The 12,772-nt window shown below is 34.5% G+C and overlaps 1 protein-coding gene and 1 pseudogene across 2 annotated transcripts in view; both read right to left on the bottom strand.

The window, feature by feature from the left end:
• Positions 1-856: 856 nt before the first annotated feature.
• LOC107716811 (transmembrane channel-like protein 7) lies at positions 857-9,363 on the bottom strand (annotated as a pseudogene).
• Positions 9,364-10,526: 1,163 nt separating this feature from the next.
• LOC107716833 (lysophospholipid acyltransferase 7-like) overlaps positions 10,527-12,772 on the bottom strand; it is an 8,517-nt gene continuing 6,271 nt past the window's right edge. For both annotated transcript variants that reach the window (XM_016523422.1, XM_016523423.1), the window contains exons 8-9: positions 12,267-12,443; positions 10,527-12,163 (exon numbers count right to left, since the gene is read on the bottom strand). In XM_016523422.1, the coding sequence (XP_016378908.1) occupies positions 11,776-12,163; positions 12,267-12,443 (565 nt within the window). In that variant the 3' untranslated portion in view covers positions 10,527-11,775. The remainder of the gene's footprint in view (positions 12,164-12,266; positions 12,444-12,772) is intronic.

Genomic DNA, 12,772 nt, shown 5'->3' with positions numbered 1-12,772 from the left:
ATGTTTTTTTATTCATCTTATGCAGTATTCTAATGTGTTGAGATAGTGAGTTGGTGGGTTTTTGTTAAATGTGAGCCAAAATCATCACAATTAAAAGAACCAAAGACTTAAACTACTTCAGTCTGTGTGCATTGAATTTATTTAATACACGAGTTTCACAATTTGAGTTGAATTACTGAAATGAATGAACTTTTCCACGACATTCTAATTTATTGAGATGCACCTGTATATCGTAACGCTCAGCAATTTATAATGATAGTGTATTTTAATTTTTTATATTTGAAAATGTTTTAAATTATGTGCAAAAAAGCCGTTTTAATTGTCTTTTTTTAATGGTTAAAGACTTGAGTAAAAAAAAAGGTACACTGGCTCATAAAAAAGCATATATTTTATAAATGAAATTTTTTTTTTTTTGAAAGAAGACTCTTATGCTCACCAAATCTGCATTAATTTGATCATACAGTAAAACAGTAATATTGCAAAATATTATTACAATTTAAAATAACAGTTTTCTATTTTAACATATTTTTAAATGAAATATATTCCTGTTATGGCAAAGCTAAACTTTAAGCAGCCATTATTCCAGTCTTGAGTGTCAAAGGATCCTTCAGAAAGCATTCTGATATGCTGATTTTGTGCACAAGAAAAATGGTTGTGCTTCTTAATAATTTTGTAGAAACAGTGATAAGTTTTTTCAGGATTCTTTTGATGAATAGAGAACACTGAAATAGAAATATTTTGTAACATTATACTTCACTGTCACTTTTAATCAAATCAATGCATCCTTGCTAAATAAAATATTTTTTAAAAAGGAGTGCACAAATTTCAGAATTCCAGTATAAACTGCCCTGAAGTCTTAATATGGTCTTGGGTCTTCATCGGGATCAAATGCATAATTTTAATGTTGATTCCACTGTGTTGCTGTGTGGTATAAGGGCTTGGCCTCTCTCTGGGGCTGCTGTGGTTCACGTTGTTCCTTCTGCACTGTGGCATTCAGCTCTTCAATTTGTCTGACCAGGAACTGCTTGTCACGCTGTTCCTGTTACACCCAGATAAATATGGATTAAAGGATGGATTCATATTGGTTCCAGTCAGAGGATAAATTGGAAACAAAAAAGTCATAGTTTAGGTAGGTGATCACACCCCTTATTATAAATGTTATATTATTTTTATCTTAGCATTTTTGTGATATTTATCTAATATTTATCTAATATTTAGACCACAAACTCTTTTTTGTGATTAAAAAGGTATACAAAGGAAATGTATTGAAATTAAATCTTATTATATTATACAATTACACAATTTAAATATCCATAGCCATTATAATCCATAGATTTGGATTACTAATAACTAAGAATTTACCAGTTTACACTGAGATTTCAGCAATGTTACACTTTTCCCATGGACAGATGTTAAAGCGCTAACATAGCACAGGAGCACACTGTATATTAAAAATCAAAAATCAGTCCTAATCCTCTTATGCAACTCTTTATAGGAATATCAATGTTTTTAAACAAACTACTGTTACAGAAGTATTGGATATTGAGTAAAATTTTACATGAAACCGTAAGAAATCCTGAATTGAAAGGCTGTTTATACTGACCAGGAGAAGATGAAGAGTGGTATGGAGAATTTCTGGGAGCCGATATAAAACAGGAATTCTTTACTGGTGTGGCTTAGCATTTTGACAGCTCCTGGTACAACGTCCCACATTGCTGAGTTCAACCGGAAAGGCCCACAGCCATAAGATGGATGGATCCTACCAAAAAAAAAAAAGGAGAGATATGCAGAAATTCAACATAACACTTGACATACAGTATACATGATTATACACAAATATTCTTTCTCTGTCATTAAAATCAGTGTGCTACAACATGAAGCGTTACAGGCCTCACTGACTTGGCCACACTGTAAAGAAGAACCACGCTGGACAACATTCATCCAAAGAGCAGAACCAACAGGAAGAAGAAATTGGAGGTGGTGGATCTGAAGTTTCTTGTTGCCGGTTGACAATTCTGGAAGAGAGTTATCTGACACAAGCAAACAGAAACAAATGAGAAATTGCAATCAACTGTATTACTTAGATGTGTGTGTGTCTAAGAAGGGCGTGTTCATGGTACCTTTTTGCAGTAATAAAAGAGTATGAATTTGATGGTGTTGATGAATGGCAGCAATGGACAGAAAAGAGCTCCAGTCCAAACCACCGTTTGACTGTAAACTAGAGCAAGAACATTCGGGGGAACCAGAAACTCCTGCCGTCCCACCAACTTAGTCAGTTTACATGAGCAATGATCAACCACAATCCTGAAAAAGGCAATAAGAAGTTACAGACTTACATTTTTAATATAAACATTTATGCCCAAATTCATAAATGTGCAAACAGACCTGTGTGGGAATTCTACCAGGATTAGTGTAGCGATGGTAATTAGGAAGTCAAAAAGAGTCAGTTTATACATTTCCTGTCCAACACGTGTCTCCCAGCACTATGTAATTGTGAGAAAGAGATTCAAAGTAAAAAAAAAAAACCCAGAAACAGAAAGAGGCAACATTTTGAGACTCTGTAGCCATTAAACAGCAAGACATCTATCCTAAAACTTACGCTGAAAAGTGTCAGCGCTTTCTATTTCTGTGCTGTTGAATGTCCTACTTGTTAAACAATCTTGAAAAATAAGTATTACATTTCCACAGAAATATTAAGCAGCACGACTGTTTTCAACATTAATATTACTGAGCATCAAATCATCAAATTAGAATGATTTCTGAAGGATCATGTAACACTGAAGACTGGAGTAATGGCTGCTGAAAATTCAGCTTTGTGACCACAGGAATACACTTCATTTTTAAAAATATACTAAAATAGAAAATTGTAAAAATATTTACCTTATATTGGTCGTAATAGTAATTACAGGGCTAGCAGTTTTTATTGCTGATTTCTCCCTTACAGGTGATCTGCTCCCATAGAGTGTACAGCAAAACACCCAAACTCACCAAACGCAGGAATACCGCCCTGCAACAACCAACAGATAGAATGAGTAAAATTAAGCAAGCAGAAGAAGAGTCTCCAAAAGAATGACAAAAAAACAAATCAAAGAGAACAATGCATGAACAGACCATGTGTGAGTATTCAGAGAAAATGACAGTGCTTCATTTGAAATTATTCATTTTGAAAGCTATTTAATGAGGGTCACAAAAGAAACTGCAGGCTAAGAGCTCTCAATAGCTCTTAGTCCTCTTTGATATCTTTATTCTGTGTGGGTGTGAGTATTGATCGAACCTCAACAAGGCCAGGATGACGGTGTACTGGGAGAATACTTTTCCAGTAATGCAATCTTGTCGCACAATAACGGCACCACAAAATTGCTTGCTGTTATGACCATGGAGGGTAAGTATTGCAACAGCAACCCTGTAAAGTCATTTTTTTCCATGGACTGAGAGAAAGAGAGATTTTAATGAAATCATTACATTAATTAGTTTTAGATATTTTTGGGGGTCTTTTTTTTTTTACTTCAGCTAACCTGGCTGAACTGAGTTGCCTGTGCAATACCATAGAAAGCTGCACCGATAAGTATTAAGACTACTAGGTTAAGGAAAACACGGAGTGCGTAGAGAGAGACTGTTTGGCCCAAAGTCAGGGAGGCAGCCTTTTTTTTTTAAGCCTTTCTTCTTCTAGATCCACCTAAGGGTGACAGACACAGTGGGAGAGAAAAAGAGAGAACAAAATAAAATACAAGAAAAAAATATTAAATTAATAACAATATACTGCACTAGTAGTTCCCTCTAAAAGATGTAGTTCACCCAAAAATGAAGATGTGCCAAAAATGTACTCGTATCACTAACTCATCAATGGATGCTCTGCAGTAAATGGATGCCAACAGACTGAGAGTCCAATCATCTGATAAAAACATAAATCATTTACAAGTAACCAGCATGACTCCAGTCCATCAATTAATGTACTGTGAAGAGAAAAGCTTTGTGTTTGTAAGAAACAAATGTTTTGACTTTAAACCATTGCTTCTGGCCAATATACTAGTCTATAATCCATAATAATAGTTCCTCCAGGGAAAAAGTCCACGCCTTGTTATCCCCTCACATCAAAATCCACCAACATATTTGTTTAGAACCGTTTTGGACTGTATTAATTTGTAAATGGTACTTGATCTGAGCATATTTCTCTCTTGATTCAGACAAGACTATTTTTTCACTAGAGAAAGCAATATTATGAATACTGGAGTCATAATTTTCATTTCACAGGACGATAATTGATGGACTGGAGTCGTGTGGATTGCTTGTGGATTATTGTGAACAGTCCAGGGGCGTGACAGTCAGTGGTGGAACAGATGACCCCTGTGACACTTATGTTTCAGTCCAATTTTATTCAAATCTCAACCAAATTCAAATTCAAAACTATGAATGGAAGGAAAATTACATTTTACATTCTCTGTATTTCTTTTGGAGACATTTTCACTGGCCTTCGATCACATTTTTTCACAGTCAGAAATTAACCAGGATCATGTGTGTGTGTGTATATATATATATATATATATATATATATATATAATTTTATTCACCAACGATCCAATAAACTGATGGAAAAACTGAAGTGATAGTAAAGACCACAAAAATATAAAGCAGCACAACTGTGTTCAATTAAAAATTAGATGTGGTTCTTGAGCATCAAATCAGCATATTAGAATGATTTCTAAAGGATCATGTGACACTGAAGACTGGAGTACACTCTTAAAAATAAAGGTGCTTCAAAAGGTTCTTCAAGCGATGCCATAGAAGAACCATTTTTGGTTCCAAAGAGAAAAGCTTTGTGTTTGTAAGAAACAAATGTTTTGACTTTAAACCATTGCTTCTGGCCAATATACTAGTCTATAATCCATAATAATAGTTCCTCCAGGGAAAAAGTCCACGCCTTGTTATCCCCTCACATCAAAATCCACCAACATATTTGTTTAGAACCGTTTTGGACTGTATTAATTTGTAAATGGTACTTGATCTGAGCATATTTCTCTCTTGATTCAGACAAGACTATTTTTTCACTAGAGAAAGCAATATTATGAATACTGGAGTCATAATTTTCATTTCACAGGACGATAATTGATGGACTGGAGTCGTGTGGATTGCTTGTGGATTATTGTGATGTTTTTATCAGCTGTTTGAACTTTCATTCTGACGGCACCCATTCACTGCTGAGGATCCACTGGTGAGCATGTAATGCTAAATTTCTCCAAATCTGTTCCGATGAAGAAACAAACTCATGTATATAGGACAGACTGGTGGTTAGCAAACATTTCGCAAATTTTCATTTGTGAGTGAACTATTTCTTTTATGATTTTGTTTCCCCAGTACAATAACTCACTGTATTTTCATATAAAATACCCGAAGACAATTTCAGACTTTTTTCCAATGCACAGACCTGTAATCGGTGGCGAAGATTGTTTTGTTTTAATTTTGTTGCACGGTCTCCTTGGAGACCATGATCCCATCCTGTAAACACCAGCATACTGTAACCCCCTACCGCTCCTCCACCCGTCACTACAACAAGACGAGCCGTGTCGCCCATTCTGTTGGCCAGTCAGAGTTGTCAACGTAATACTTCAGCAATGTCCTTTCAATATGTTGGTAGAAAAACCTGACAAGACTCACCTAATAATCATACAAATCAAGCAGAACAGGAAGTAGAAGGCTGCCGTCAACAGATAGGCCAGAGGGATGTTGTAAGAGAAGCCATTACTCTCAATCACTGAATTATTATAATAGCCATAAAACAGGTATGAATACTCCATAAAACCCTAAAGAAAAAAAATAATTGTGATGAGTGAAGATCATTAATAAATCATTCACAACAAAAACTATGATTTCAGATCAACTACATAAACAGAGATAATTTTCTATTTATTTTTGATTCAGAGTGAGTCATAAGTAAATTTCACATTATTTCAGGCTCACAAACAAGCATAATAATAATTCCTTGCTTCACTTTTACTTTAATTCTCATTCCGTTTGCCACGTTGTTTCTCAATTATTTAAATTCAAAGTTTAAATGAAAATGTTGGTTTAAATTGAAAAGCTGCCATTTAAAAAAATGATGACAGTGCTGAAGATGTTATTAAATTCATATAATTACACTACTGTAATTCTTTCACCACAAAGAAACTTTTGTGAAACAGAAAGGTTCTTCAGATGTTAAAGGTTCTTTATGGAACCATTTAGACAAAAAGGTTCTTCTATGGCATCGTGAAGCACCTTTATTTTTAAGAGTGTAGTGGCTGCTGAAAATTCAGCTTTGTCATCACTGGAATAAATTACATAAAAAAATATATCAAAATAGAAAATATATTTGAAATTGTAATGATATTTCACAATATTACATTTTCAAGCGACAGCTGAAAACTCATCTCTTTCGAAGCTACTTGACTTCATCATAAAAAATAAAAAAAAATTCTATCTCTTTATCTATTCATTCTCTTTCTAGCGTGTACTTATTTGAACAATGTCTAAAAACTTGGTATTACAAGCACTTCCTGTGTCTGTTTGCCTCTTTTAAGAAGAATCGCTTTATGTATCAATTGTAAGTCGCTTTGGATAAAAGCGTCTGCTAAATGTCTAAATTTAAATGTAAATGTAAATATTACCATTTTATTGTGTTTTGATCAAATAAATACAGTCTTGGTGAGCATAAGGGACCTCTTTTAAACTCAATAAAAAAAATCTTACCAACCCCAAACAGTAGTGTATCAAAGTATGCATTCAGAAACGTATTAAAAAAATCTGAATGTGTGCCCATACCATTCCTGAAACCAGGTCCAGAAAGAATGTGTAAAACACCAGAAGGGCACCAGGTTTTGGATCATACTGCAAGCATATCTCCTTATCTGATGGATGGATGGATGGATGGATAGATAGATAGATAGATAGATAGGAACAGCCAACCCATTTATAAAGTAATACGGTTTTCTTTGAAAGGATTAGTTCTTATAATGAATTATTAACCAAATTAACAAATGCTTTTAAACATGACATCATGTGGGTTTATTGTTTTGTTTTTTTAAATCCAATATACCTTTGTGAAGTTAAACTGTGAAAGAACTAGCACTAAACATGTCAGACTGGTCTTGTTCCTTTTATGAATACCATTATACTGTTATCTGATAAACAGCTTGAATGTTCTCATTAGAGGCAAATTAGTCAATCGAGCCTGAGAAGTTTGTGTTGTGTTGTATACCAGAGAGATTGTGTTCCTACCGGTTAGATTGACTGTGTGAGCGATGGTGGAGTTTAAGTTCATGGAGCGAAACACAATGCTGGGAATGAGGACAAATGCTCCGATTAACAAGGAGGACAGGAAGTTGAGAATCACAAGAAATCTCAGGAACAAGAAGTAGGATTGGACTCCTCCACCAAAGTGACCTACAAAAAAACAAAAAAACAAGTGGATGAAGTAAAAAATTTAACACATCTTAAGTTTATTTTTAATGATCTTGTGTCTTCCATCTCCACTAGGCTTATATTTTATCTCTTTCTTGGTGTCTTTTTTCAGATGACCAGTTGATTTACCTATCATTTAAAGGCACAATATGTAATTTTCGCCGCTAGAGGGCATGTATTCAAAATAAACAAAGAAGCAAAGGCTAGTTTGATGATGCAGCGACTGAGTGTGGAATCATGGGAGTTGTGGTCTTCATCCCCACAGCCGATGCAATCCGACGGGACTCGGGTCAGAAATCATGTTCATGGATCTTTCTCTGGATTTAAACATTCTTCGAAACATTTGGGATAATGTAAGTACACAAGTCAGCAAAATATATAACACTTCTAGTGGTTTTTGGATATTTTAATAAAAAAATCGTACATAGTGCCTTTAAGGTGGAAAAACACACGTATATGCAAATGAGAGCAGCATTTCTCATTTTTGTTCATTAATTCATATTTTCATCACCTCCTATTCTTTGGATTCCCCTCTTCCACAGAACAAAATAGCTGAGAATGTATTTGGCAACCTCACAGAAACGGCGAAATGTCTGTGATTGTTTGATGTTCCAAGAGCTAGAAATAACTGGAACTCTCATCTGCTGCACCTGCCTGGAAGAAGACAGCGAAAACAAGCGAAACTTTTGGGAGCTGAAGTTAGAACAGAAAGAATCGTTTTTCTTTTCTTCAGTTCAAATGTATCCCTAGATGTTGGTAATGTAAAAATGTAAAAGTTGACTCTGGTAAATTTATGTAAAAAGAAAAGGCATGTATACCATACTGCTTTCTTCAGACCCATGTGCAGCGGCAGCTCACGGAGATTTCGAGGTTCGTTTGAGTCTTCAGCACCTTCAGGTGGGGAGGCCCAATCAAACTGAACCGCACTTGTGTCTTGGGCTGGAACTGTCCGCAACCTCAGTGAATGCTGGGAACCGTGAGGACTAGGGTAGTCTGTGCATGTTCAGAGATGTATTTCAAACCAATCACAATTATAAAAGTTAGTATAATAAAATGATACATGGCAAGGATGGTATAATACTGACGCTTAACTGTACTGGGAGACATTATAGTCAAGTACAGAAATGGCAGTGTTAAAAACTGGGACTGAGAACAAAATGGAACAGCATTTCCCCATCAGCTCTTAAAATATTCTATGCACTCTATACATAGCCATGACCTATATATGCACATCCCTGCCAGTTCTCTTTAACACTTCTAAAATAACATATTTACACCATAGACTTCACACTGAACATGGGTGAAACTAAGGACAGATATCATTTCTGTTAGATTTACACTATTCAGTATAATAAGTGTCACAAGACCATACAGAACTGTATTAGATCCGTATTACATAGAGAACAATGATTAATTGTATTATTAATTACTGTATTTTTAAAATAGTATCAATTTACAACACACGTGTGTGTGTGTGTGTGTAAAAAATATGGAATTTTACAATTTCATTTTATTTATTCAACATTTTTTAAATAATATTTTGGTAACTATACTAAAATAAAATACATTTTATAAAATAGGATTTCTTTAGAAGTAAAAAGTTTGAATCACCTTATCATTTATGGGAAAGGCATTTTCAGAATTTATTTACATTTTATTCAAAAGGTTTAGTTATTACTTCATTGTAGTGTTACTGTTAGTACATTTTACAGCAAAAAACAAACTCAATACAGTATACTTATAGCATTATATACAGGGTGGTATATCAAAATATTAAAAGTGTATATATATGTAGACAAACATTTAAAGCTCTCTCATACTTGGGAATAATTGTGAGCTAACCTTACACATGTATCACATTAACGCTCTGTTACACACTGTCTTACCTGGAGGTGAATGGACTTGATTGTTGAATTCTCTCAGCTCCATCAGAAAACAGGGACTATCAACATGGATTCCACATAAAACAAGCTAAAAGACAAACAGCACAATCCAGAAACAGCAGCTGTCAGTAGTGCATATCTATACTTTGACAGATTCCCACCGACGGAGAAGAACACAGGTGTGTCAGGACTCTGTCATCTGGACTTTGAATCTCATGGAAATTAACTTTGGAAACACTTCCTTGTACTCATTACCAGCTGATCACTAGCTGCATGCTAGGCAGACTAATTGTGTCTTGTCAGTTGCAACCTATTGACAGATCCTGTTACACTGCGTTAACATTTTTAAAGCATTTTGCTTTCTCTGTGGACTCATAGGAGATTTACTAAATTAGTTGTGACTAAGTAATTACTAATAATTGAAGAATGAAGTTTATTTGTTTGGGGGGAAAAAAGTTATGAGTTAAAGTTATAAGCTGGTTATGAGCATTGGTCAGCGTCTCTTTGTGCTTTATTGCCTGTTAAAAAGTGTTGTCATATAGACAAGGGGCATAACCTTTTTGTTGCATGAGCCAATGAGTCTATATTAACAGACTATCAAATCTTATCACTATTACATACTGTTAATAAACAAGAGAATTATATAATAAAAACTTCCATCTCTCAGTGCAACTTATGAAACATTCATTAAAACAGGGAGAAAAAAGAAAGAAAGAAAACACAGTTGGTACACAATATTGTTCAAAAGTTTGGGGTCAGTATGATTTTTAAGAAAGAAAAGATCACATTAAATGGATCAAAAGTGAAAGTAAACATTTGTAATGCTACAAAAAAATTATATTTCAAAATGTTATACTTTTAAACTACTTATCAAAAAATCCTGAAAAACTGTATCATAATTTGCAAGAAATATTGACCAGCAGATCTCTTTTCAACATTGATAATAAAAACATTTTTTTGTGAGCACCAAATCAGCCAATTAAAATGATTTCTGAAGCGTGATGTGACACTTAAAACTTAAAAGTTTATAAATAATAAATTAAATTATAAAACATATTACTGTAGAAAAAATTGTAAAAATTGTAAAAAAAAAAAAAAAAAAAAAAATTTATTGCTAAAAATATGTAAGAAATATAATAATATACAATCAGCAAACTTTTATTAAATGATAGTTTAAGTCAAGGCAGAATGTGAGCTATTACGGTAGGGGGAAAAAAATCCATCACAAAAATGTTTGAGACAGGTAATGAAAACTGTCACTTCATGTAAAAATCTGATTTGTTGACACATTTTGTCTCCATTTCACCAGAAGGAAGTTTGGGTGGGATTAAAAAAAAAATCACTGTGGTTTTAATTAAAATACTGTGATTTTTTTTCAAACAAAACCTCAACGTTTGGAGTGGCAAATCCTGTGTTTAATACTCCAGAAAGTAAACATTAGAGACACAACATAGCAGGTAGATATTATAGGAACCAGGATACAGTCTGAACGGATCAATAAACTAAACACCCGTGCTACCATCCAGTGTACGAGGACAAAATAATCTGAACGTTTTAAAATAGGACTGTTCATTATAATTCGATTTTGTAAGAACAAAACCTTTGAGCTCTTTTGAGAAAATCTTTGTAACATGTTAATTGGTGCAAAATTTTATCTTGATAATTTTAAGCTGCACTTTACATCATGTGGTATCAAACTAAAAAAAACGAATGATGAACAAAATAGCAAAGACATTCACTACTACTTTCACATTCTTTGTAGAATTATAATAACATTGATACATATGACATACATTAACCATCAATGGATACTCAATCCATCCATCACAATGGAAGAAAAACAAGGCAGACTAACTTTTAATGACAATACATACACCGTATCATAAAGGTTGTATTACCTCAAACACCATTACAAAGAGTGAATCTACACAAATTCGTGCTCAAAGTAGTGATACGGGTCCAACATTCATTAGTTGTTTTTTTAAATGGATGGATTCAGTTAAACGTACTCTGTGTGGGAGATTAATTTGAGTCCCAAGGTCACTGATGAGCAAAAAAAACATTATTAAAATACAATACAAACCTCCTTTCCAATTGTTTAAAGCACATAAAGAACACAATTTAAACAATACTGACCTGGTCAGAATGAATCTATATGGTTGCACTGTTTATCATCAGATAACAAAAAGAATCACTTTATAACATATGTAATAAAATAAATGATAACATTAGAATTATCATAATTATGGAAAATATTTGAAGCTATTTTCACTGTTAATAAAATACAGACTGATGTCCTTGGGTGTTCATCGTGTATTACACTTCTGTGTTGTTTTTAAAAAAAGCAAAATACCTTGAATGGCAGCTGATGGCTATTACAGTGCATGTTGGGAAATGTTTTTTTTTGTAAACATACCAACTCTCCAGTTATCAGCATGAACATCGCGTCACATTCTTTTCACTCAGCCTTCTCTCTTACCACATCCTCTTTCTCTCCTTCCCCTCGTTCCCTTCTCTCTCTCTTTTTACCTCCTTTCATCACTTGTCCTAATCCTATACAAGCAACAGCGATGATGTGAATTATGAAGTATATGGAGCTCCAGTAGTTGATGGTGTCGCTGGCCTTCAGGAGAACAAAACCCATGCACATGTAGTCGTAAGCCCTCATCTTGAGGAACCAGTGGATCCAGTCGAAGATATTCTGGCCCTTCGGCCCTAGACGGGCTCTGACTGATGCCTCCATGGCCGATTCTGCTGCGATACACAGTGGGATAGTGAGAAAAGAGAGGTAGTAACCAGCATGGAGGCCATGCCAATAAGCACTGATTAGCATAGTCCATCCAGCCCTGTCATAATAAGTAAAGAGAGAAAACAAAGAGAAAGTTAAAGATTAGTGACGGTCAGTAACAACACAATGCAGTCGAAAAGGTCAAATGTACATGCTTGTACCTGAGAGCATACGCTCTGAAAGGAGCATTGGGGTAGATGTAGTGGTGAAGCCACCACTGCACAGTCATGTTCCAGTAGCGCATGCCGTGCCGAACCTTTACACAGAAATCTGTGTTATAACAGTCAATGTTCTGGATCGTTTTAAAGTCATACTCCACAGCTGTGTCTGGATCAGGACTGAAACAAAAATAACATTTCATTAACATTATCAACCGCATTATCAAACCTTACGTGAGCTTCTAATTTCCTGTAGACAGTCTAGCTAAAGTGTCTTGTAGATCCACGCTTAAGAAATATGGCCTTTTTTATTGTGATTACCATTTTCACTAGGGGTGCACAGTATATTGGTACCATATTAGTTAAAGGGGTCATATGATGCTTTTTTAAAGATCATTATTTTGTGTATTTGGTCTAACAGAATATGTTGACATGCTTTAATGTTCAAAAAACACATTATTTTTCAAATACTGTACATTATTGTAGGTCCTTTATGCCCCGCCTCTCTC

Source organism: Sinocyclocheilus rhinocerous, unplaced genomic scaffold (assembly GCF_001515625.1).
Source record: "Sinocyclocheilus rhinocerous isolate Xijiao unplaced genomic scaffold, SAMN03320098_v1.1 scaffold300, whole genome shotgun sequence".
Taxonomy (NCBI): Eukaryota; Metazoa; Chordata; class Actinopteri; order Cypriniformes; family Cyprinidae; genus Sinocyclocheilus; species Sinocyclocheilus rhinocerous.
The sequence above is the reverse complement of the archived record's forward strand: the minus strand, read 5'-3'. Positions and strand labels throughout refer to the sequence as shown.